At 49.1% G+C, this 25067-nt stretch overlaps 1 protein-coding gene across 2 annotated transcripts; it reads left to right on the top strand.

Moving 5' to 3' along the window:
- The first annotated feature begins 17113 nt into the window (after positions 1 to 17113).
- On the top strand, positions 17114 to 21246 carry RPS14 (ribosomal protein S14). Of its 2 annotated transcripts, none has more exons than XM_010991165.3 (5): positions 17114 to 17266; positions 18151 to 18301; positions 18777 to 18938; positions 20128 to 20204; positions 21129 to 21246. In XM_010991165.3, the coding sequence occupies exons 2-5, from the start codon at positions 18153 to 18155 to the stop codon at positions 21194 to 21196; spliced, it is 456 nt and encodes a 151-aa protein (XP_010989467.1). In that variant the 5' UTR covers positions 17114 to 17266; positions 18151 to 18152; the 3' UTR covers positions 21197 to 21246. The 2 variants fall into 2 exon arrangements, with proteins under 2 accessions (XP_010989467.1, XP_031305209.1); XM_031449349.2 differs by lacking the exon at positions 17114 to 17266 and adding an exon at positions 17331 to 17467.
- Positions 21247 to 25067: the final 3821 nt, after the last annotated feature.

Genomic DNA, 25067 nt, shown 5'->3' with positions numbered 1-25067 from the left:
TAGGCTACAGAGCCAGAGGGAGGCTGGTCTAGTCCTCTGGGGAATCACTGGCTCAGCACCCATCCAGGGAGCTCCCCCACCTTGCTGCACTTCCAGGCACCCAGACGCTCTGCAGCTAAGGAGACAAACACCAGCAGTCACCCGCAGCCACGTGTCCCGGGCTGGGTTGCTTCCAGGCTGGGTTTCCCCTCTGGGGAAAGCCCCAAGGTTGTTCTGCATGGTCAGGAGAACCAGGGAGGAAATGAGAAAAATCCTGCTACAGAGGGTCACCGAAAACAGCCAGATCTGCGGCCTCTAGAGACCTGGCTCTGCCAGAGTGGAGGTGCGGAGGCGGGGGTTGGGGGTGCCACATGGTGGTGGGCCTGGAATCTAGATTTGGAAAGGCATCAGCTTTGGAGTGAGGGGGGCCCAGGTTGAGTTCCAGGACTGCTACTTTAGGAGCTGTGTGATCCTGCGTCCGTGACTTCACCTGCGCTCCCTCCCCTGTTAACTGGCTAACAGTCATCTCCAGGATGGTGGGGATCTGAGTGCACACAAACTAAGCCCACAGTTAGTTCTCCCCTGAATGCCCTTCCAAGAACCGATGAGTTCTGGGGGCCCCTCATCTGCCACACTTTGCTGCCATAAAAATGCTCCCTAAATATTTTTTGAATAAACAAGTGAATGAGTGATTGTTGCCAGCCAAGAATACAGGAACATATCAGGGAATGCTTTGAACCAGTCCATCAGGAGATCTGACAGACTCCGTCACAGCTCACTGGGTAGCCTCACTTTTAAGTCTGTAATAATAACTAAGCTTTCTAAAGCACTCACTATGTATCAGGCCTTGCTAAGAACCTTATGCTCTTAGTTCTCCCAGCAACACTCTGAGAACGTGTGACTATTATCCCCATCTTCCAGATGAGGAAACTGAGGCACACAGAGGCTAGGTAGCCCTGAGGTCACATTGCTATTCAGCCACAGCACCTAGATGTGGACCCAGCCTTCCTGCCCGCAGAGCCCATGGTCTGCACTTGCGCATGGCCGAGGACCCTTGAGCTCTCCCCTTTCCGGGCTCCTCTGGCCAGGACTCCTGTTGGTAAGGGGGCTCCCCTTCCCAGGCTGGTCCCGCTCAGGGCTTCCCATGAATTTTGGAGGATCCTGCAAATCAGCCTTTGGGGATGTACATGGGAGATGAAGTCGAGGCTCTACCAACTCCGAAACTGCCACCCGGGCCCTTTGTCAGAGACTAATTCTCACAGCTTTCCGGCTGCTTCCTGCCCAGAGGGAGGCAGGAAGCAAGGCCATTGGGGACTCAGGCTCCAGCTCCTTTGTTTTCCCTCAGCTCATCCTCCCCTCCCTGCCCCAGCTTGTGGACCTTCCTCTTCCTTGCCCAGCCTCAGACCTTGACCTTAAGGTTCACTCCCAGGCAGACTTCCCAGTGGGAGGGCAACAACTCAGGGCTGGGAAGGCAGGGGCTGGTTCTATGTGCTGCTAAGAACTAAAGGGTGGTTTTCTCTCTGGGGGTGCGAGTAGGGGTGCAGAACTGGAGAAACCCTGCCCCATGATGGGGGAGGTGAGGGTCAGGAAGGTGCTTACAACTCATCTAGGCACATCAGTTTTCAAGGAAGCTCCACAGCAATCGCGCGGATCATCCTGACCACCTGGTTAGAGGTGTTACCTTGCTATCACCCCAATTTAACACAAGAGGAAACTGAGGCCCAGGAGGATTAAGAGACATGGTCATGACTATGCAGACATTTAGGGACAGAAGCAAATGTTTACCCAAGTCTCCAGAGAGTGACTTATGTGATTATAATAACTATTATTATTATTATTGCAAATATTTCCCTAGTTCTGACTCTGCCAAGAGCTTTCCTCTGTGTACCTCATTTAATCCTCTCAGAAGTTCTAAGAAGTAGTGATCCCCATTTTACAGATGAGCAAACAGGCTCAGAAAAGCAAATCAGCTGCCCCGAGTCCAGCTATTTGCATCTACTAGTCAGAGTGTGGAGGCAATTTGAACTTAAGTCTGTCTGGCCCCAGGTCTCAGGTCTTACAGTCAGGACAGGGCTGCCTCCACCTGGGGTAGAAGAGTCACCTTACTTCCCAAAATAGGGCCTGCGCCGGGCCTGGCCTCCCCATCCCCTGTTTATGGTGCTGCTTCTGGCCTGGTGCACACAGCCCCCGGGAGCCTCTCCAGCACTGGGCCCTGGGAAACATCACAGGCACTGCGGGACTCTGGGGTGTGCTGGGGCCACAGCTGTGTGTGGACAGCGCACCCGGTCTAGGCCTACGTGGCCCTGTGACAGCCTCACAGATGAGTGCGCACATGCACACAGATTCCTTTTTCCCTTCATTCATTTACAAAACACCAGCCTACCGGCCTTTGTATTTATATGCACAGACATTTGCTCCTTTTGCTGACCTCCCCAAGCAGGGACAGCTACATAACTGATGGGGCCCAGTGCAAAACGGAAATGCAGAACCCTCCTTATTAAAAAATTAAGAATCCCAAGACAGTGACAGCAGAGCATCCAACCAGCTGCAGGGCCCGGGTGGAGCACACAGGGGGCCTACCCCTGTGCCCTCCTGCCCTGGCTCACCTTGGCCTCTCCCCCTCTGTCTCCCCTCCTGCCACCTTATCCTCCTTTCACACCCTCACATGGTCCACAATCTTCTCCACCTCAGGGCTTTTACAAAGGCTGTTCTCCCCACTATGAGCCCTTCTTTCAGTCATTCTCTCGGAACTCCTCGTTATTCAGCTCTCAGCCCAGATGCCACCTCCTTGGGGAAGCCTCCCTCACCCCCAGTCTCAAGTGGCCACCCACTTAGCTCTTCATCATATCTGCCAGTTGTCCCTTCCTAGTGCGCATCAATCTGTGACCTCGTGTGTACTTGGCAGTTTACTGTTTATTATCCATCTTCCCCAGTAGAATGCTGCCCCCCAGGGCAGGGTCATGTCTGTCCTGAACAGCACTGTTCTGTTCACCCCAGTACAGAGGCCCAATCCAGAGCTTTGCACACAATAGATGTTCAATAACTATTGGTAAAACAGTGAATGAATGAATGAATGAATGGACACAGACACCCACTTACCCCCCTCTCCCTGCTACACTGCCTCCCACCCTCCCTCTGCACCCCAGACAAGCACAGAGATGCTCTCTGAATGTCCTTGTGCCCCAGACATCCCAACACAGAGAGCTAATGAGACCCAGAGGGGCAGGCGGATCCTGAGGCCTTGAAACAAGGACAGATGGAAGAGGTAAGGCCTGGAGAGAAAGAGAAAAAGATGGAGGGAGGGAGGAGAGGGGGCAAAGAAGGAAAAGAGGAAAGAGAAAGGAAACAGAGCCAGAAGAAGGAGAGAAAAGGTAGACAAAGAGGGAAGAACAAGCCAGGCTTGCTGATCATCCCGTTTCTCCTCTTTATTAGCGAAACTAATAATTACTATTAATACCTGGCCCCTCCCCGGCCCTTTCATCCAGGCTGGTGGGGAAGTTCTGAAGATGAAAGTCTGGGGGCCTCTCAGATGCAGGTTCCAGGGCTTCACAACCACTAATTAAACTTGGCAGTCCCTTCCAATTACCCCCTCCCCCTCCTCCCCCGGGAGGCTGGGCCACCTGACTCAATGTCTTTCCAGGTGGGAACGCCACATGTAGCTAGCTGCAACCTGGGCCTGGCCCTCCTTCGAGGGAGGCTCGGTAGCAGCAGTTGAGGGGGGTGGGGCTGTCAGCAGAGAGACTAATGGGGGAGGGGCCAGAAAGGAACCTCACACCAGGTGGCACTGAAACCCAGGACCCCTGCCCCCAGCTGAAATTACAGCCCCATCCCAGAGGCTGCCTCCTCCAACCCCTCCCCAGGGTCTGTATCTCTGAGCCCTGCCAGATGGCAGTGGGGGAAGTGCCACTGGGAAGGAAGATCTCGGCAGACAAAGAGGCAGAGTCAGCTTGACCAGCTCCTTCAGGGCCACCAGAGTCCTGGTCTCTCATATCCTCAGGGGCCATTTTGTTCCACTTCCTTCAAAGGGGCCTCCCCTCTCCAGCAGTCATGACTAACGTCAGCCAGGATTCCCGCACACCTGCAGTGATGGGACCCTCACTACCTCGTTATTGAGCTGCCTGGATGGTGAGCTGTGTGAGCTTACCCAATCCCTTGACATAAGTACTATTGAAAGGCTCCTGAAATTACCTCAGCAGCCCTGACCTTTCCAAAGTGCCTCAACTGCCTGTCCCATCTCTCTACTAGGATGTCACATGAGTGGCTTCAAAAATAACAGGGCTTGACCAATAGGCACATGAAAAGATGCTCGAGATCGCTAATTATCAGAGAAATGCAAATCAAAACCACAATGAGGTATTACCTCACACCAGGCAGAATGGCCATCGTTGAGAAGTCCACAAACAATAAATACTGGAGAGGCTGTGGAGAAAAGGGAACCCTCCTACACTGCTGGTGGGAAGGTAGTTTGGTGCAGCCGTTATGGAAAACAGTATGGAGATTCCTCAAAAAACTAAAAATAGGCTTACCATATGATCCAGCAATCCCACTCCTGAGCATATATCCAGAAGGAACTCTAATTCAAAAAGACACATGCACCACAATGCTCATAGAAGCACTATTTACAATAGCCAAGTCATGGAAGCAACCTAAATGTCCATCAACAGATGACTGGATAAGGAAGTTGTGGTATATTTATACAATGGAATACTATTCAGCCATAACAAAGAATAAAATAATGCCATTTGCAGCAACATAGAGGGACCTGGAGTTTGTCATACAAAGTGAAGTAAGCCAGAAAGAGAAAGAAAAATACCATATGATACCACTCATATGTAGACTCTAACAAAAAGACAGCTGAACTTGTTTACAGGGCAGAAACAGACTCACAGACATGGAGGGCAAACTTATGGTTACCAAGGTGGAAAGGGGTAGAAAGGGATAAACTGAGAGTTTGGGATCTGCAGATACTAACTACTATATATAAAATAGATAAACAAACAAGTTTATACTGTATAGCATGGGGAACTATATTCATATCTTATAGTAAACTATAATGGAAAAGAATATGAAAATGAATATATGTACGTAAATGTATGACTAAACTATTATGCTGCACACCAGAAATTGACACAACATTGTAAACTGACTATACTTCAATTAAAAAATAAAATAAAATAAAATAAATGCTGGAGACGGTGTGGGGAAAAAGGAATCCACCTACACTGTTAGTGGGAATATAAGTTGGTGCAGCCACTGTGAGAAACAGTATAGAAATTCCTTAAAAAACTAAAAATAGATTTACCGTATGGTCCAGCAATCCCACTCTGGGCATATATCCAGAGAAAACTCCAATTCAGAAAGGTACATGCACTCCCAATGTTCATAGCAGCACTACTTACAACAGCCAAGACAAGGAGGCAACCTAAATGTCCATCGACAGATGACTGGATAAAGAAGATGTAGTAAATATACACAATGGACTACTACTCAGCCAGAAAAGAATGAAATACTGCCACTTGCAGCAACATAGATGGACCTAGAGATTATCATATAAAGTGAAGTAAGTCAGACCAAAAAAGACAAATAACATATGATGTCACTTATATGTGGAATCTAAAAAAAAGGGACACAGATGAACTTATTTACAAAACAGAAACAGACTCACAGACACAGAAAACCACTATGGTTACCAAAGGGGAAACGCTGGGGGAAGGATAAATTAGGATGAGCAGATACAAACCACTATATACAGAATAGGTAAACAGGAAGGTCCTACTGTAGAGCACAGGGAACTAGATTCAAATCTTGTAATAATCTATAATGAAAAAGAATATATGTGTGTATATGTAAATGCATAACTAAATCAGAAGCTAACACATCGTAAGTCAATTGTACTTCAATTTTTAAAAATTAAAAGTAACAGGGCCTGAGCTTGGTTCCCATCTTCTACCCCAGTCATGACCTTCCCAGGCTCTCCCATCTTAGGAAATGGCCCCACTGCCCACTCATTGCTCAAGCCTGGAACCTGGAATCATCCTCACCCCTGCAACCAATCCATCTGAAAAGCCTATCGATTCTACTTCCAAAGTATCTCTCAAATCTGGCTGTTGTCCTCCACCTTCACAGCTGCCACCATGCTCCAAGCCACCATCATCTCTCACCTGTACAACAATCTTCACCTGATTCTCCAAAAAAGATCAGAGTGGACTTTTAAATACACAAATCACAGCATGGTGCACCCTGCTTAAAGCTCTTCAGCCTTCTCTCAGTATGTAGACTGTAAAACACACTCCTTGCCAGGGCACCCCAGGCCCCTGGCCTCCTGCGTGATCTCACCCCTTTCCCTTCTCGCCCGTCCCCACCTCCATGCAGTCCCTCAGCTCTTCTCCCCCTTGGCAGCTTTTCCACTAGCTGTCCCCTCTGCCCCAGTGCCATGCCTCCTGCCCTCCTCATGGCTGCACCTCCTCACCCTCTGGTCTCTTCCTCACAGTCCTGTCCCTGTTCTCTCTGAGAGCAAGCCCACTCTGCGATCTTCTCCAACCTGCCTGTTTCCTTCTCAGCACCGATCACAATCTGTAACGATACAGTCGTTGGCCGGTTTATGGGTACAATGTCTGGCTGTCTCCCCAACTGGACTGTGCCTTCACGTCTACGCTACTACTGCTTTCTTGCTCACCAGTGCCTAGGACAGTGCCAGGCACACAGTGGGCGCTCAACAAACGTGCTAAACGGATAAATGCCCGGGACCTGTATCCTGGTACCACCAACCCATTGGGTGCTATTCTTCCCTCCGGGGTGACTCAGAGCAGGTCAGTCCTTCACAAGCAGATGCTGCCATGTGGCAAAGTGCTCAGGGGCCCGAATCTGCTCTAGAAGGCTTGGTGGCGATCTCTGTCCACTTACTCCACTCTGAATCAGCAGAATGACCTTGGGGATGTCCCTAACCTTCTCCCGCCCCAGTTTCCCAGTCTGGAAAATGAGGATAGTAATCTGGGCTCCTGGGGGTGTGATGAGATAGTAAGGGAGAATGTACACCAAGGCCACTTCTCAACCACGTCCAAGGTCGATGGCCTGACTGAAGTGCAGATTTACACACACACACCTTCACACTTACACTCCTCAACCCACTTCTGGGCTCAGAAACTACAGAGCCTCTTACTAACTCTGCGGCCCTCAGCACCCCAGTGTACCAGCCCCAGCCAAGGCCTGGCCTTTCCTGCGGAGCGTGGAGATCAGACGCCATCTAGCGGACACTCGGGTGAGATCCGGCATTCCAGCCCTCCTTTCCTCTCAGGGTGGGTGAGGCAGCTCCCTGGGGCCCTGCCCTGACCGTCCTCACTCGGACTGTCCCCACTCCGCACAGCTGGGCCTGGGAGCAAACAGAAGGGCTGCCCATCAAGGCCCTCAGCCTCTCCCCAAAGGCATAAAGTCCTAACCCTGAGCCCCCAGGGGCCCACCCCCAGTCTTTGAGCTGCCCTCCCTCCCTTCCCTCCCCTCCAGTCACACAGAAGATCCCCACAAGAGATCCTGAGTAATCTAAGTTTTCCTTTGGCTCAAGACCTTCCCACAAGCTGTTATCTCTGCCTGAGAATCCTCCCCACCCTCTTCCCCCGACCTGACTGACCCCTACTCCCACTCTGCATCTCTAACTAAATGGCACCTGCCCAGAGGACCCTGACCAAGCTAGAGCTGCCCTCCGTTGCCCCACAGGCTCCTTAACCCCCTGTTGCTAAGCCCGCTTCACACACTCCATATTTCTGGCTCCTACTCCCCATTAGACAAAAACATTGACAGCAGTCCCTGTAATGCATGCTAAGTGCTGAGAGGGTCCAGGGGCCATACGGTCAGACTGCAGGTGATTCTGTAACAAATCAGAAGCAGGTAGGTCCCAGCCTGTGGAGGACGAAACTGAGGGTTTCCAGAAAGGATGCAGGGTGAGACTTTTGGCTGGGCCCCATCTCCAAGCCCCAGCACCCACTAGGCTGCAGTTTCCTGGTTGTGTTTCTCTGGTGAACTGACTCACCCTCTCTGGACCACAACTTCTTCTCCCCACCCTCCCCTTGTTCTCTTTTGTAAAACTTCCCTCCAAAGGGAGGAGGGCATAAAGCCCATGGGAAAATTGAAGTATGAATTGTTGCTAAGAATGGGAAGTACAGGGCCTTCCAGGCTGGGCTTGAGGGTCCAGGAGAAGGGTTGGGGTTCTCAAGGCCAATTCCCTGTTTTTCTTTCATCCATTCAACAGATATTTAGAAAATGCCTGGATTCGAGATTAAAAGTATTGGGACTCTGGAGTCACTGTCTGGGCTCAGATCGTGGCACCATCCCTGATGGCTGTTGACTACTTGTTTCCTTAGTTGTAAAATATAGGGGATAAAAATTTCTGCCTCCTAGGGTTACGGGGAGGATTCAGTGAGATGATACATGTAACTCGCTTGGGACAGGGTCTGGCATGTCGGGTAAGCATTCAAAGTAAGGGCTGTGTTGCTACCATTATTCACAGAGCAACGACAGTGTTGTCACTGATGTCACGCTGCCTCTCCCCTGCCACCCCACACCCAGGGCCTCCCTTCTCCAGCACTCTGGTCTCTGTGGGTCCTGGCAGCCCCTCCTCAGTCCTCTGTCAGACTCCTGCTCAACACCTCAAGGACTTCCGCTGCTGCCCTCGGGAATTCCAGAACACCTGGAGCGGAATCTCCTCTATCCCAGTCTTTTCTCTCAATGCGCCCCTCTTGTCTGGGGAAACCTGCTCTCGCCTGAGGAGACTGCATTCCCCTGCAGGCATCCCAGGGTCTTCTCCTTCCTCTTCCACAGCCCCTGGACATGAGAATAAAAGAGGGAGGGAGAGGGAGAAATCCCAGGCATGTTGTCCTCCCTGCTCATTTGTCTCAGGCCAATTTCATTCCCTCCCTGCTAAAGGATGCTCATTTTGAATTTTGTCTCCACACTGCAGCACCCATGACCCCACCTTGGTGCAGACTTCTACCAGCCCCCAGGTCACACCCTCTCATCTTTGAGGGCTTGACCCTGGACTCAATGTCACTCTCAATTGCAGTTCTTGGTTATTTCAATATTCACATAGACAATGCTGCCGTCACCCTGGCCTCTGGTCCCCTGACCTGTTCGTAATGATCTTGTCCCCCAGGTCATCTCAGCTAGTCACTCCCATGGTCTGAAACGCCTCCCCACACCACTCTTAGTCTAACACCCCCAAATCCCTGACCACCAGCTCAAAGTATCAGCATACACCTTGACTTCAACCATGCCTTGCTCCACTGGGACCTCGAACCCGTTGCTTCGCCACCTTTATGCTGACCGTCACCCGCTTGACGCTTTCACTACCCCGCTTATCCCAGCTTCACTGCCATGCTCAGTGGTGATAATCATTCCTATGCTTTCACCCTCAAATCCCCTGCACCCCTCTCAAGTTGTCTTCTCTGGGCAAATCCATAACCCTGGTTAAATCCAACGCTCCACCTACTCCATTCCTGCATCCATGCAGCTGAACATGGCTGGAGAAAACCTCGAGGGGATGATGCCCAGGAATCACCCTCTATTCCCCTAGACTTTAGTGACTATTTCAAAGCTTTTCCTGCCTCCAATCCTCAATATCCCTTCACCCCAGCCACACAGCTGCTTGCTTCTACCTCCCTGCTGAGAACATTCTCAAGCTCCCACTCCCACGGGCGCTTACCCTCCAGTGTCTTCCTTCTCGCCTTCTGCACCAATGTACTAACCACGCTCCTCCCTAAAGCTGGTCCCTCCATCTGTGTACTTGAGGTGGTCACCTCTTTCTACTCAAGGTCACGGCTCCATTATCAAGTTTTCCCTCTCTACTAGACCACTCCCATTGGTGTACAAATATCTGTTCTGATGCAAGCTTAAAACAGAAGAAAGAAAAGAACTACTTGATCCTATGTCCTTATTCTTTGCCCTTTTGTACACTTTCACAGCAAAACTCAAACGAGGTCTATAGCTCTCTTTCTTTCTTCCTTAAATCTATCCCATTCAAGCCTTTGCACATCCCATCCACTCCCATCACACACACACAATGGAACTGCCCTTGTCAAGGTCCCCAGCGGCCTCCAAGTTGCTCCATCAGTGATCATTCTCAGCCCTCACCTTACGCAACCTCTCAGCGCGTGGACACAGCTGCCTGCTCCCTTCTCCTTGATTCCCTTTCCTCCCTGGCTTCCTGGATGCCCCCTCTCTTGGTTTTCCTCCTGTCTTACTGTTCCCTGCTTCTTTTTCCTCGGCTCTCTCCTGCCCTTATCCCCATGCTTTGAAGCTCAGTCCTCGGATCTCTGCTCCAGCGACACTCAGCCCCTCAGTGGTCACAAGCAGCCTCGTTATTTTAAATACCATCTAGGTGCTGAAGACTCCCAAATTGACGCCTCCAGCCCAGATCCTCTCCTCAATTCCAGACTCACCTATCTCCCCCAAGATGTCACATCTCCACTTAGATATAGAAGAAACATCTCAAACTCAGGCCTGAGACTAACACCTAATTTTCCCCCAAAATCTGTTGCACCATTAGCCTCCCCATCCCCACGCAGACGGCAGCTCTGTCCTTCCAGGTGCTCCAGCCTGAAATGCTAGGATCATCTTTGACAGCCCTTTCTCTCATGTCTCATGTCTAATCTTCCAGGAAATCCTGTTGGATCTACTTTCAAAATGTGACCAAATTTTGAACACTTCTTTCTATCCCCATCTAATGCCACCTTGGTCTCAGCTACCAATATCTTTTGCCTCTTAACGGTGACCCCTGTTTCCACCTTCACCTCTCACGCCCACCCCCACTGAGAGACTATTCTCCACAGACCATCTACAGTGATCTTATTAAACCGTAAGTCAGAGTCTTTCACTCCTCTGCCCAAAATCCTCCAGTGGCTCCACTTGGAGTAAAAGCCGAAGTCCTGACACTGACCTAAAAGCCTATATAATCTGCCCCCAGCACCCATGAGTTCTCATCATTACATCTTGTCGCCCACCAGTCTCCCCTCACTCATTCCACTCCAGCCACACTGGCCTCCTTGCCCTTCCTAGAATATGGCCATGGTGCTTCCACCTTTGGGCCTTCGCACATGCTGTTCCCACTGCCAGTAATAATCTTCCCTTAGATATTGGCATGGCTTGCTCAATCTCCTCCTTCACACCTGCTCAAATCTCTCCTCAACAAGGCTCTCTTATCCTCTCTATTTAATTCTGCACCTGCCCCACCCCTTCCTTCAGACCCTTGATATCCTTTATCTTGCTGGACTTGTTTATCTTTCATAGTACTGATCACCTTCTAACATAATAGAAAATTTTCTTAGGTATTGTTCCTGCCCTTCTTGCCAGAAGGTAAACTCCAAGATACTAGGGGTCTTTATCTGGTTCGGTCATTGATGTATCCCAAGTATCTAGAAAAGTGCCAGATACATACTAGGCGATCAGTAAGTACTTACTGAATGATTGAATCAACTGTGAGAGGTGATGGTAGACATATTCCCTGTGTTCACAGTATTGACAATGCGTGGGGTGGGGTGGGATGGGAAAAACAGACGAGGCAGCAGGGAGTTAAGAGCAGAAAGCAACTCCCACCATTTCTCCAGCCTGATCTCCCTTCTCTCTTCCCTCACACGCAACACCCCAGCTGTATTGGCCATGTGTTTTTAATTCCTTGAACTCTCCAAGTACCTTCCCACGCCAGGACCTTTGCATGTACGTACTCCCTGCCCAGACCACTATACCTGCCTTGGTATAGCTAATTCCTACTCTGTTTTCAAGTCTTAGCTTAAATGACATCATTATTGTAAGAGCTTGGCACTAAGTGCCCAATACAGATATGTTTCAATATACGATTCTTTAAAATATTGTTATTATCCCATTTAACAGATAGAAAACTAAAGCCCACAGAGCTTACAATTTTTGCCCAAGGACCCACAACTAATAACTCTTTGTCGAAATAATAAACATGTTGATTTTAAAAAAAATCACAGTGGAATTTGAAAGCAGTGACTTGTATGGTTTTGGGGATGAAGACTAGATGGTTTCTGGGACTTCCCTATGGAAAATGTCTCCTGAGGTGATTGTCTGGACTGCCTTCAGGCATAAGATCAAGCAGTGCTCCCTTCACCAAGCACTCCCTCACTGAGGCTTAGAGGTCTGTTTAATACAGCTCTTATCCAAAGCAGGAAATCACTCCACAATACTCCAGTCTCTGCTAACATACCTCCTCTACTGGGGAACTCACTACTCAGGAACGAAAAAATTCCTCTTTCAAAGAATATAAACAGACCATTCTCAGAAGAGATGCAAATGCTCAAAAAAAAAAATCCATAAAGAGTCGTCTGACCTTACTAATTATGGGAAAAATACAATACAGCAAGGAAATATATTTATTTACTCAGTTCAGCAGAAGTAGAAATTACCACCTTCCTGGGAGGCAGTTTAGCAACAAATATCAAAACTTAAAATACATATTCCTTTTGATATCTGGCAATTAACCCTGGAGGAAAGAACAGTATAAGTGTGTATTTGATAGGTCCGACTGCCGCCGCCACCTTCCAAGGAATCTGCCCTCTCCTGCCATTGCACTGGCTTGGTCGTCCAGAGACAAAGCCCCATTGCCGCCACTGCCACTGATCTGGTCCCCGACTGCCCCCCACCGGCTGGGCACCTCCTGTCCTGCGGCCGCCCGTCACCCTAGGCCGCGCCTCTAGGTATTTGAGCACCAACTACATGCTAGGCACTGGAATTCAGACAGAGAACCCTTGCCCTGCTAGAGCAGGCAAAAATGACCCAGCTGTGGAAACAGGGGCCCAGAGACGCTTAAAGCTTGCTCGGGGTCACACAGCCTGGACACTACAGAGCTGACACTCGAACCCAGAGAAGAGCAGCCAAAAGCGGAGCTGGGCAGAGGGCGGGGAGGTGAGCAGCGGCCTGAGAGGTCCCCGGCCCCCGCAGGCCCCAGAGCGGCGTCCTTCAGCCAGGAAGCTGAAGGAGCGCAGCCCGGCCTTCCACGCCGCCCGCCCGCGACGGCCCAGCCGACCACGCGGGCCTCCCGGGCAAGACGCGCGGCGGGCTCGCGGCCTACCGTCGCTGCTGGTCCGTGCTGCGGTGACATGCTCTCCTGCCTGGAGGACGCGGCTGGCCGCTAGCCCGTGGGCGTCACCATCCTGGAGGGCTGCGCCGTGCACACGGTGGGGGCGGCCGAGGAGTTCGCCTTCGCCGTGCGCTTCGCCGGGGCCCGGGCCCGCACCTACGTGCCGGCAGCCGAGAGCCAGGCAGCCATGGAGGGCTGGGCTGAAGGCGCTGTCGCGGGCCAGCTTCGACGGCCTGGACTGCGGCCCGCGGTGCGCGACCTGGAGCAGCAGCTGGCGGCTGTGCGCGCGGCGCTCGGCCCCGCCACGCCGCCCCCGCGGGCGCCACCCCCCGGCCCTGGCCCGGGCCGCGGCCGCCCCGCCGCCGTGCCTCTGCACCCAACGGGCTTCAGAACTTCGCCCAGCGGCACGAGTGGTACGGACAGGAGGTCAGGGCGCTGTGGAGCCAGTCGCTCAGGAGGCAGGCCCCTCCTGAGGGAAATCGGTCAAGGCCAGACCTGAAGTCACCAGGGGTCCTGGATCTCGCGTCACCTCAGCCCCAGACCCTGCTGACAAGCGCACCCCTGGAACATTAGGGGACCTGGTCATGAGGGAAATCTTGCTTAGGGTCAGCCCTGAGGCCCCTGCTGGGCCTGCTTTCAGGGACTCAAGCTCTTTTAGGACCTCTGTAACTCGGAGAAACCCCAGGCTTGAGGGGGCCATCGTGCCTGATTCTCAAGAGAATCCAGGCTCTGGATGAGCCTTAAGCAGCCAGAGGGCTGGTTTCCAGGGAAGCGTAGCCACAAACCCAGCCCTGGGCATGCCTTAGTCGCTTGGTCCCTATCGACCAGCATAAGCCTGTTACTGGCAATAGACCTCAGCTGGGGCGACTCAAGACTGGTCCTCATGTGGACAGAGGAGTCTGGGCTCTGCCACAACACAGCTGGGCCTGATCTCGTTATGCTTGGCCCTCCAGGGGAGCTGTCTTGCTTGGGCCCCTGCCTGCCTCCAGAGGCTGCAGGTGCAGGAGGTGGCACAGGCGTGGGTCTTCATGCGTGACCAGTACGGTGAGATCGCCTGGTCCCCAGGGCTTCTGGAGTGGGGCTGACGCAGGACTTTACCCCGGGGCCTCAGCCAGGCCTTGAGGTGTGCTCCTGGGACAGTGGTGGCCCTCTGGCCTTGGGCCACTTCTGTGTTCTCTTGGCAGCTCTCACGCTCTCCCAACACTCCTTAACCACACATCCTTCTGTCTTCTCCTGGAGCCAGCTTTTCGACCCCTGGCCTGGGGCAGGGCCTCTCAGGAGCTCACTTGACCTTGTCCAGCCCTGGGCTGGGCAGCTGTGGCCTGAGCTGACTTTCCAGCAGGTTCCCCCAGGGAGGAGAGGCCATAGCTGACTCAGCCCAGAAAGGGCCCAGGTGCCAATCTGATAAGGGCAAAAAAGCAGCTGCGAAGCCATGTTTGGTTTCCAGAACCCTCTTTCTTCCTATCGCAGCCCTTCTCTGAGCTCACAAACTCAGTCCTTCTCTTACCCACAATGTTCCCACAGGGAGACCAGGTCTCACTTTGCTTCTAGACAACTGCTACTTCACTGTTTTCACTCACCGCAGTGGCCATTCTTCATCCAGGGAGAATCTCAGGAGGCTGGGGCACTCCTGGCCCTCAAGTTGGTCATGTTTACAGTCCTCAGCGCCCCTAAATGGGGACCCCCTGAGGACACCTCCACCCCAATCTTTATTTCCCCAGAGGTTTCCTCTTGGTAACAGACTGGGCCCTTGGCCCCTTCCTGCTGTCTTTGGAGACCCCCAGACTTGGGAAAAAATGGGGGGCTGTCTGTGTGTCTGCAATCATCAGCTCACTACTGGCTCAGTTGACTGGGGCTTCAGTTTTAATTTAATTTTAATACTTAGGGTTTTTTTTTTCCCTAGCAGTAAGTCTTGGTGTTTTCACTGCTTTTGTTTCTTGTTGGCTAGTGGGAATGGATAGGGTGCCCTGGTTCCAGGCTTGGCCAGTGGGGGAGGGGGATAGTTGGCACTACCCACAATGAGAGGACATAGAGCCTTGGATGGAGACAAAGTCACTTCAAGAATCTCACCTGGCTCTTTGCCTTCTCCCTGGCAAGCCCTGCTCTCCTGCAGGTGCCTCTGGGGGTCTTGGTACGCTTCCCATCCCTCTCTTCACCAAGTCCTGAGTGGTGGGGGGTGAGGATGGCAGCTCTTGTCCATAGGCTCTGGGTCTCAGGGGTGTTAGGGTTAGTGCCCAGTGCCATATCCTGGCCAGACCCAGCTGGTGGTGTGAAGTGTTGGCCCCAGTTCTGATGTAGGTTTAAAAGCCCTAAAGGTACAATTCTACCCCACTTCCCCAGCCAAAGCACAACATGGGGTCAGGCTGCCTCTGGAGTTGGGCAGGGGAGAGAGAATAGGCAGCCTGGGAGAGGGATATAAACGCTAAAATAAAAAGTTTATCAAGTAAAAAAAAAAGTATGCTCTTGATAATTTGAAAAGTGTCCTCTTTATATTTGAAAATTCCAGAAATACCCTACATGTTCAACAACAGAGAACTGGTTAAATAAACAATGATACCAATATACAGAGAAATATCATGTAGTAACAAAAAAATAGTGCAATATAGGCATTCCAAGTTGCTTGCAAGGAAGAGGATTGCGTTGCTGGGGACAGAGGTGAGAGGAGTAGGGTGTTTTGTTTTTACCTACTTTTTGATAACTAATTTTTTATTTGTGTGAATGCTTTAATATTCAAAATAATAAATGAAATTTTAGATATCTGTTTTAAAATGTTGTAGAGTTCTATTAGTTGTTACGGGAGGATGTCCACAACATTGAGTGGAAAAATAAAGTTACCAAATAGCATATAGAATACAATTTCATTTACATAAGATTGAATATTATATACTAAAAATATAGGTACAGATATAAGTATAGAAAGTCATTTCTGGAATAATGCTCCAATTTGATAATAGTGGTATCTACAGAAGAAAGAATTTAGAGATGATTTTTACTTTTTGCTACATACCCTTCCGTATTGTGAGGATTGTTCATAATAAGCATGGATTTTTTTAAACCATCAAGGAAAAATATTGTAAGGTTTTTTTCTTTAAATAAATTTAAAAAAAAAGTAAGTGGCTCTTCTAAATGTATATGATGTTTGGAAAGAACATACACCAAGGAGTTAATAGTGGTGAGTAAGACTGTCATTTCTTTTTTATTTTTTGTTCTCCTTTCTGCCTGTTTCTCTTTTATGGGTTTTCTGTAAGTAATTACTTTTTGTAAAGGGGAAAGGGAGCACTACATTAAAAAAAAATCCTGCCTAAATTGAGCTGCAGTTGTTCAGTGGCATCAATCACAGTGCACAAAGGGTTATAGGCTATTTTGCATAATTGCTCATTTTATTAAAAAATTATATATGTATGTAACTATATAGTTCATTATGTGGGCTTTATATGTATAGGTGTATATGTATATATGCACATACACACACACACACACACACATATACACAATACATAGTCTATTTCTTGGCTCTTCTCTATCTATACAGTCTTCCAGTCCGTCAAGGTCCTTAAATATTGTTATTAGAGGGATATACGGGATTAGCTATTAAACATAGGCTTTGAAGTCAGAATTGCAAATTGTGCACAGATGTGCAATCTCAGTTAAAAATCCCTTTCTTTAAAAAGTCAAAACAGCATCTATATGATAATTTGGTGAGGGTTAAATGAGGCAATGCATATAAATCGCTTAGTCCAGGCTAGCATATAATGCTAAGTATTAAATAACTTATTCTTATTTTGCCGAATACACAATAGGTGAAAGTCTACAGCACCGCAGTTTTGTTGTTGTTGTTCACCTCCGCGCCACGAGATGCGCTGTCGCTTCCAGGCTGAGCAGGCCCAGGGTCAGGGGGGCGGAAGTTCTTCTAGCCGCGGCCGCCGCCATCTTAGAACACAGGCTTGCCACTGGCTGTGGCTCCTTAGTGCCTTCTTAGAGGCAGACCCGCTGGCCGCAACACCAAGCCCCTTAGGCGCTCCTTTAAGTAAATCGTCTTCTCCAGGGTATCTAATCTCCTTCCAAACACTAAAGGCGGTGTCTTCCGGGAGCCGGCCTCACCCCGTGACCTCACACGTACACTTCCGGGGGCAGGACGTGACCCGTGACCCCTCCCTCTTCCACTCTCTCTTTCCGGTGGTGGAGTCTGGAGAAGACCATCAGGTAGGAGGTCTGGGCGAGGACAATCGAGTGGCATCCTGCGGCACGGGGGCTTAGCGGGGCAGTGGTCGCGGAGCTGGGGTCTTTCTGCGGAAGCCAAGTCAGGTACCAGGCGAGAGGAGCACGGCCGGCCGACCGAGACTCTAGTTCGCGCCCTGTCTGGGGAGCCGGCGGTCTTGCTTCAGGGAGGCATATAAAGTTGGGGTGAGTTCGGGTCTAACCTCAAAGGCATAGGCCTCGCTACGACCACAGCCGAATTTAAGCGGCAGCACAGCGTGGTTGGGAAAGAGCGGGGGTCTTAGTCTGATGTGGGCTCCCACCTCTACTCCGCCAGCTCCTTCCGGTGCGGTTGCAGGCTGGGCTCCTGATTTCTATAGTTTGTTCTCGAGTCTGGGAAATAGGAATAACTGTCGCATGGGTCCCACAGGGATGTAATGTGGATTCAGAAAGGAAATGCAAGGAAAACTGCCGTTTGTTGGATGCTTCTTAAATCTGAGTGCTAAGTCAGGCACGTTGCAAATTCTGGGCGCTCAAGGAAGGCCTCTGGAAGCCAGAAATTAGGGTAGGGGCTGCACGTCAGTGTTGAGTACCTGCTGTGAGCCTATTCCCCCTGAAGGCAGCGATGGGGGGCACTCAGAAGTCTTGCCAGGGTGGGTTGGGAGGTGCTGAGGAGGCTTAACTTCCACTAAGAGACACCTAGGAATCCTGGTTGCTGAAGTGTACATGGCTTTGGGAGGCTTGGGGCAGGAGAGCGAATGCTCAGGTGTGTCCCGCGCACCTTTCCCAGAGTAAGTTCTCCTAGAGAAGAAAAGCTTGGGGTTTTCTTGTAATACTTGGAAAAAGGGGTTCTTGTCCTTAACACTGGGGTTCTTTTTCCTTTCCTTAAGAAATGGCACCTCGCAAGGGGAAAGAAAAGAAGGAAGAACAGGTCATCAGCCTCGGCCCTCAGGTGGCTGAAGGAGAAAATGTATTTGGTGTGTGCCACATCTTTGCATCCTTCAATGACACTTTTGTCCATGTTACCGATCTTTCTGGCAAGTGAGTACCTGGGTGGGCAGAAACCAACTAGCAAAAGCTCGGGTTAGAAACGATCCTGAAACTGAGTGTCAATTTAAGGGGATCTCTTGAAAGAATTTAAAAGAATATTCAGTTGAGGAAATGTGCTTGGTGGTTTAGTCCACAGATGCTGTTAAGTTTCTAGGCACTGAAGTTACAAGAGGAAAGGAAATACATTTGGTGCCCAAGTTTTGGTTTCCTCATATGTAAAATGAGGGTTAGTAGTGCCTGTTCCCTGGAGTAATGGGAAGAATTAAATGAAGGGTTGGTACAGAGTTTAATTCTTTGAACTCCCGTCAGGGCAGAGCTCATGGTAGTCTTGTCAGACCAAGATGCATGTTCAAATTGTCCTTCATCCTCTACCATACCTGAGCTGTGGTGCTCCTTACCCATTAGGATGTGGTACATACTCTGAATCCTCATTGGGTAAGAAAGGACCCTGTGCTTTTGTCCTCAGGGAAACCATCTGCCGTGTAACTGGTGGGATGAAGGTGAAGGCTGACCGAGATGAGTCCTCTCCATATGCTGCCATGTTGGCCGCCCAGGATGTAGCCCAGAGGTGCAAAGAGCTGGGCATCACTGCCCTCCACATCAAACTCCGGGCCACAGGAGGCAATAGGTAAGGCTGGGACTGGGTGGTGAGATCACTGGGCTTGGGCACCAGAGTACCTGAATTTGAGGCTTGGCAGATATCTCAGTAAAGTGGGTTACATGAATTTTTTTGGTTTCTCAGTGCATATAAATGTTATGTTTTACACTGTACTGTAGCCTTTTGAGTGTGCAATAGGTTTATGTCTTAAAAAAGGAAAGCTATATGTACATACCTTAGTTTAGAAATACTTCATTGCTTTAAAAAGTTCTGTCATCTGACAATGGAGTGTTGCCAGAAACCTTAATTTTGTTACAGAAAATACAGTTTGTGAAGCTCAATAAAATGACGTCTGCCTGTAATTGGTTCCTGCACCCTTCCTTGCTCCCTCCCCTGCCTCAACTTACCGTGTTACTTGAGCACTCACTAGGCACTGTGCTCCAGGTACTAGAAGAGAGTGATGGGGGAAGGAAGATATAGTTTCCATCCTCCTGTGTGGCTCTTAGGCTGGTGGAGAGTCAGACTAAACAATATAGAACAGGGGAGCGTGTGGTTTCTGTTTGTGGCAAGTGTTGGGAAGCAAAAGTGAGGTGACAGACAGGTTGGTGATAAAGTTTAAACTGAGGCCTCAATGTTGTGTCAGGAGTTGGTCCTGAGAAGAAAGGACAAGGGAGAGTATTCCAGGCAGAGACAACTGGAAGGAAAAGGTCTTGGGGTGGGAATGAGCTTGGCACATTTGTGGGAAAGAATGGCTTGAAGTGTGGTCAGAGAGAGATGCGGGTGAGGGCTTGCTGGGTCTTGAAGAACCTGGTAAGGATTTGGTCTTTGGTGGGTGGTGAAGGGCATAAAAACTTTTTAATAGTAATGACCTGATGAGATTAGGGTTTAAGATGACTGCTGTGTTGGAAACAGACCACATAGGAAGTTGTTAAAGTGGTCCAGTGGAGAGATGATAGCGTCTTGGTCTTGGGAGGATGAAAATGGGCAGTTCATCAAAGAATCACAGCAGGTGACTAGAAGAGGCAAACAGGCTGTCAGCAACAGGGTACAGGCTCTGACCCATGAGGGAAAACTGTAAGTGACGCACTAAGCCTGGAATATTTACTGCCTGGCCCTTTGCAGAAAATTTGCAGACCTCTGAACTAGAGGGTTGTGGAATCTTAGAATACCCAAAGACTTGGCCAAAGGATTTTAATAATTTAGATAATTTGTTTCCTAGGACCAAGACCCCTGGACCAGGAGCGCAGTCAGCCCTTAGAGCCCTCGCCCGCTCAGGAATGAAGATTGGGCGTATTGGTGAGTTCCCCTCTTTGGCTCATGCTTGGATTTGTTTTGAAGCACTCACTGGTCAGACCAGAAAGCATGTGGTCTCCGCAGAGGTTACAAGGCCTGGTCTGGTGACTGTTGGCAGTTAGGTTTGTTAGTGGGGGCTGCAAGAGGTGCTGTGTGACAAACTTCCTGAACACCCCTGTCACCTTGATGTGAATGTCTTCCTGCATTGGGACAACACCTTCTCATTTCTGAACCTCTGCCCAGTGGTTGCTGGTGGAACTAACAGGAGATGAGTTGTCCTTTTCTGGTGTTCTCAAGGGGGGATACTGTTGGCATTTTGTGGGGGCTGTCTCCTGTGTGGTCCTTGACTACTAAGTATCAGTAGGGAGGCCAATCACTGTGACAGACAAAAATCTGTGGAGGGGGCAGCAGCCCCCGTGGTTGAGAATCACAGCAATTCCCTATGTTTGTGTAGCATCTGAACCCTCTTGTCTGAGATCTGGCTGCTTACAGCCCTTGCTTTTGTTTTGGTGACATTGTATGCTGATTCCTCAGTCCAGTGCTCCAGTCCTCTCAACAGTTTTTCATTTCAGAACATTTTTAACCTTTACCTATTAAAAAGGAGAGATTCTTCAGTTACGCTGGGAGAATTTTTTTCCACCAAAATTAGTGGCCTAGATGTCAGAAACCTGGATTTGTCACCCGCCTCTGACATCCTATTCAAGTTGCCTACCCGCTCAGCCTCAGTTTCCCCTTCAGGAAAGTGAGTTCAAACCATATCAGAAATTTTGAGGAAGCAGCAGATGGCGCAGCTCCACATCCATCTGTTATATCCTGAGGATTCCTTGCAAAGCAGCAGGATCCACTGCTGATCTGATAGACCTTGGGAAGCCTGGACCCCTTTTGCATCCAGCTCCAAGCAATGATGTTTTCTCTTCCTCCCCACAGAGGACGTCACCCCCATTCCCTCCGACAGCACCCGCAGGAAGGGGGGTCGCCGCGGTCGCCGTCTGTGAACAGGACTTCTCAAATTATGGTTTTCTGTTAATAAATTGCCTTCATGTAAGCTCTTTTGACTCCAGTCTTCTCTCTTTTGTGTAGGGGCCATCCCTTGGGGGCATTTGATTCCTCCTGTCTACATTTAGCCAGGGTGTGGGACTGACTTGAGGTCATGAGTGCATTGATAAACCAGCAGTCATTTAATAGATTACATTGCTTCAGAGAATGTATGTAACCTGTCAAACAGGAACGCAAGAGGTACTCCTCATTCAGTGCTGTATGTTCTGTGAACTGGTCTCCTAGGAGGAGCCTAAGGAGGGGTGAGAAACTGATGCTGCAGTTGGATCTTTCCTACACTGCTAGTGGTGGTAGCATTAAGTTACCTCAGTCATCTAAAGCAGACCAAGGCCTTGGAGACCTTGTTTTGAAAGAATAGGTGTTGGTTCCAAAAATGGACCAATTCTTAAAGAGCCAGAGTGGAGTGGAAACTGTTGAGCCAAGTGTAGCCTGAGCAGAAGAGCCTTCCAGACATGAGCCATATATAAACACATGTGGGTGTATACTCACCCCCCATACCTTCTGTGCAAAATTGGGAGCGCGCTCTATTGCATCTTGCTTTTTCTCACTTGGCAGATCTTGGAGGTTGTTCCACATGAGTACATAAAGTACATAAAGATTCAGTCACCCCACAAACACACACCGAGCCCTATTTTCATCTGTGATGGAAAAGAAAAGTTTTTGCTTTCCGGAAGCTTGCATCCAGCTCCGAGGACCCAGTGGCACCAGATGGTACTGAGTGTTCTGCTAAGAATTAGCTAAGGCCCTGTGGTGGTGACTGCTGTGCTGAGAGGCAAGCATAATGCTTCATGGTCTTCACATAGCATGTTTCAACACCTCATTCCTTTTTATTACTGAATGACATTCCACTTCCTGGATACACAGACCGTGTACTTCACAACTCTTCCCACTTGGAAGAGTCCTGAAGAGGTGGGTCTAACCATGGCTCCTGCCAACTACCCTGTGATGATAGACAGGTCCTTTTTTATCAATCTCTTGCTTCATCTTAAAAATGTGATTACCACCTGACATATAAAATGAATCTGTGCTGATCTAAGTGATTTTAATAAATGAACAATACACAAATCATCCTTATAAAAGGTTCTAAATAGTGTAAGTAGACTCTCCCCCTTCCAAAAAGTGGAACTTAATTTTCCCTCCCCTTGAGTAAGGGCTAACCTTACTCAGTTTTCCCAAGAATGAAATAGAATGTGAAAAGAATATGGAAGAGGGAAAATGCTAACTTGGCTCTGGAGAGAACTGTCACATGCTACCTTAGCCATAAGGTTCCTGTCACTTGTGATAGGTCATGTTGACAGTTCTCTGACATAAGGTGAGAAGAACCTCTGATATTTCTGAAAACCCATCCAATTAGAGGATATTCTACAGCATATCAGCATTTGAATTTAGGAGATATGAAAAGCAAGGACCTAAGACCAGAGGAGCTGAAGGAGGGATGTGATAACAGTGCAATGCATCCTGGACCAGAAAGGGCATTAGTGCAAAAACGTAACATCTGAATCTGGAATCCAATTAGTAATGTACATGTGTTCCTTAGTTTTGACAAATGTAAGATATTAATATTAGAGGAAATGGGATGGGTGGTATACAGAAATGCCCTCCCTTTGTAACTTTTTGGTAAATCTCAAAGTATTCCAAAATAAACTTATTGGGGTGAAAATGAGGGTGCTTTCCTGCTGTCTATTTTTTAAGGATGTGGTACCTAACTAGAGTTTGGACTCTAACCTTAGGCAAGTTAACCTCAGCCATTTGGTGAAAATTGCTGTAATAATGGCAGCCTCATAGGATATCACAAGAATTAAATAAGATTAAAGCGTTGAGCATAGTTAGTGCCTGGCACTGAAGAAGCTGCTGCTATTATTATGCCTGTTCAGTTCTGCCAAGCAGCATGAATGACAACTGGCTGGAATCCTGGTAGAAAAATCCTGGCGCTTGCTAGAGCATTCTTTTTATTTCCTGTGATGGGACTTTGCAACTTGTCCTGCTGTTTCCTGGTAACCAGGTTTGCAATCAGCCAGGTCTTTGAAAGCAGTTCAAGGTTTTGTTTGCAAGTTGCAAGGAGAGCTAATTTGTGCAGTTTAGGTTGGAGTGTAGCAACCTATTGGCCACTGAGGTGGACAGGGCAGAACTAGATGAACTGTTGCCCGCCTGAGACCGCAGACCATGGAAGCCCAACCTTGGCAGGCGAGCCAAGCTGTAAGTGCATCCTCAACCAGTGCCCTAGAGATGGTCCCTGCCTCTCCTGGCTCCTTTCTCTGACCTGAGTTCCTGAAGCAGCCTCTCTCCTAACAAGTCTCCCTATTTTTCTGGCCCCTGTTTATCCCTAAGCCACACTGCAGCTGTGTGATCTAAAATTAATTGGATTATGTCACTCCCATGCTCATTTACCCCAACCCCTCTAAAGTCTAAAATCTAATCTTGATTCTCCAGTGTTTTATCTGACTCTTCCATAACCTTCACCCTCTCACTGCCCAAGCCAAACCTAGTTCCTTTCACTTTTCCAGTTCTTGGTGACTTCAGTCTTTTGCCCATGCTTCCCCATCCCAGCTTGGCTCCTTCAGTATCTCCTCTCCCCTATTCCCTCACCACTTTCCGCTCACCTGTTGGAATCTGTTTTTCAGCACTCTCTCAAAGTTATCTTCCTGGATGCCCCTCAAGGTGCTTCTCCACCCAATTCCCACAGCACCCCGATTCTCCCCGTGGTACCACTGGTCTCCCTCTATTCTAACAGCCTGTTTCCCCACTAATCTTTGGGAGAGACAGAATGTCTCGTTCAGTGTCTGCCAGCCCAGCACCCAGCCCAGTCTGCACAAGGAGGGGCTCAATAAAGATGTGTTTGATGAATCATGAAGAGAACAGATGAATGGGCTTCTACCTTCTGTAGTTTAGTCAATTAAATAGTTGAAGGGCTTTTCTAGCTCCTGGATACATTAAAACAAACATGTATTCCTGGGATCCAAGGAAGTAAAGGAAATCCGCAGGGGTCGTTAAAGAAATGAGAAAAAGGAAATCAAGATGAAATGGAACTAGGGAGCAGAGAGTTACAGGCAGAGAAAGCTGGAGTGGCCCTCAGGGCAAATACAGAATCAGTGCCAGGAGGTTAAGCTAAGGCTTCTCAGCCCCAAGGTTAGGGAACTAAACTTGACCTTCATATTGTTCAGATATCAGGCTTAATGTCCCAGGTAGGAATGTTCCCTAGTCTCTTAGTGGAAACAAAAGCAAGTCTTGGGAGAAAACCGTCTACATTTGAGATCTTGCCTGTTGTTTCTGCTTCCAGTTAGCTTCATTGACCTAGGTGATGGTGTCATGGCTCTCCGCCCAGGAGAATACTTTCATGGGCATCCTCAGCCTCTTAATACAGGATCTGGAAAACCTTTCCCAAAACGTGGCCTCAGGGGAGCGTTGTTGACCTTAGATTGTCTAAAGAGAAGATGTATAAGGGACTTCAAGTAGGTAAAGTTCTATCTTGAAAGAGGGAGCAGGCAGTCTTGTTGCACGTAGTCCTAAGGTGCCAGTGGGTAGGAGTTGTAGAGAGAGAGATCTAAGCCTCAGGTAAAGAAGAGTTTTCTAAGAGGGCTGCTAAGGGAATAAAACTGCTTCTGAGAGAGTGATCTCCCCATGATCGGGGGCATACAAGTGTAAGCCAGACCCCCAAAGACTAGTTACATTAGAAGCTTAGTGTGACAGAGACAGTTGTTCCCCAACATGCTTCATCTTCTGTTGTAAATAGCAGTCTCAATTTTTAGCTGGATGTTTGGTTGATTAGAATAAAGATTACAGTTCCTAAGTATAGACACCATGCTGTATACT

The sequence above is a fragment of the Camelus dromedarius genome, chromosome 3 (assembly GCF_036321535.1).
Source record: "Camelus dromedarius isolate mCamDro1 chromosome 3, mCamDro1.pat, whole genome shotgun sequence".
Classification (NCBI taxonomy): Eukaryota; Metazoa; Chordata; class Mammalia; order Artiodactyla; family Camelidae; genus Camelus; species Camelus dromedarius.
The sequence above is the reverse complement of the archived record's forward strand: the minus strand, read 5'-3'. Positions and strand labels throughout refer to the sequence as shown.

Coding starts and splice junctions, on each gene's coding strand:
- RPS14 (XM_010991165.3), top strand. CDS start 18,153: ATGGCACCTCGCAAGGGGAAAGAAAAGAAGGAAGAACAGGTCATCAGC. Junction 18,939..20,127: donor CGGGCCACAGGAGGCAATAG/GTAAGGCTGGGA, acceptor TTTGTTTCCTAG/GACCAAGACCCCTGGACCAG. Junction 20,205..21,128: donor AATGAAGATTGGGCGTATTG/GTGAGTTCCCCT, acceptor TCCTCCCCACAG/AGGACGTCACCCCCATTCCC.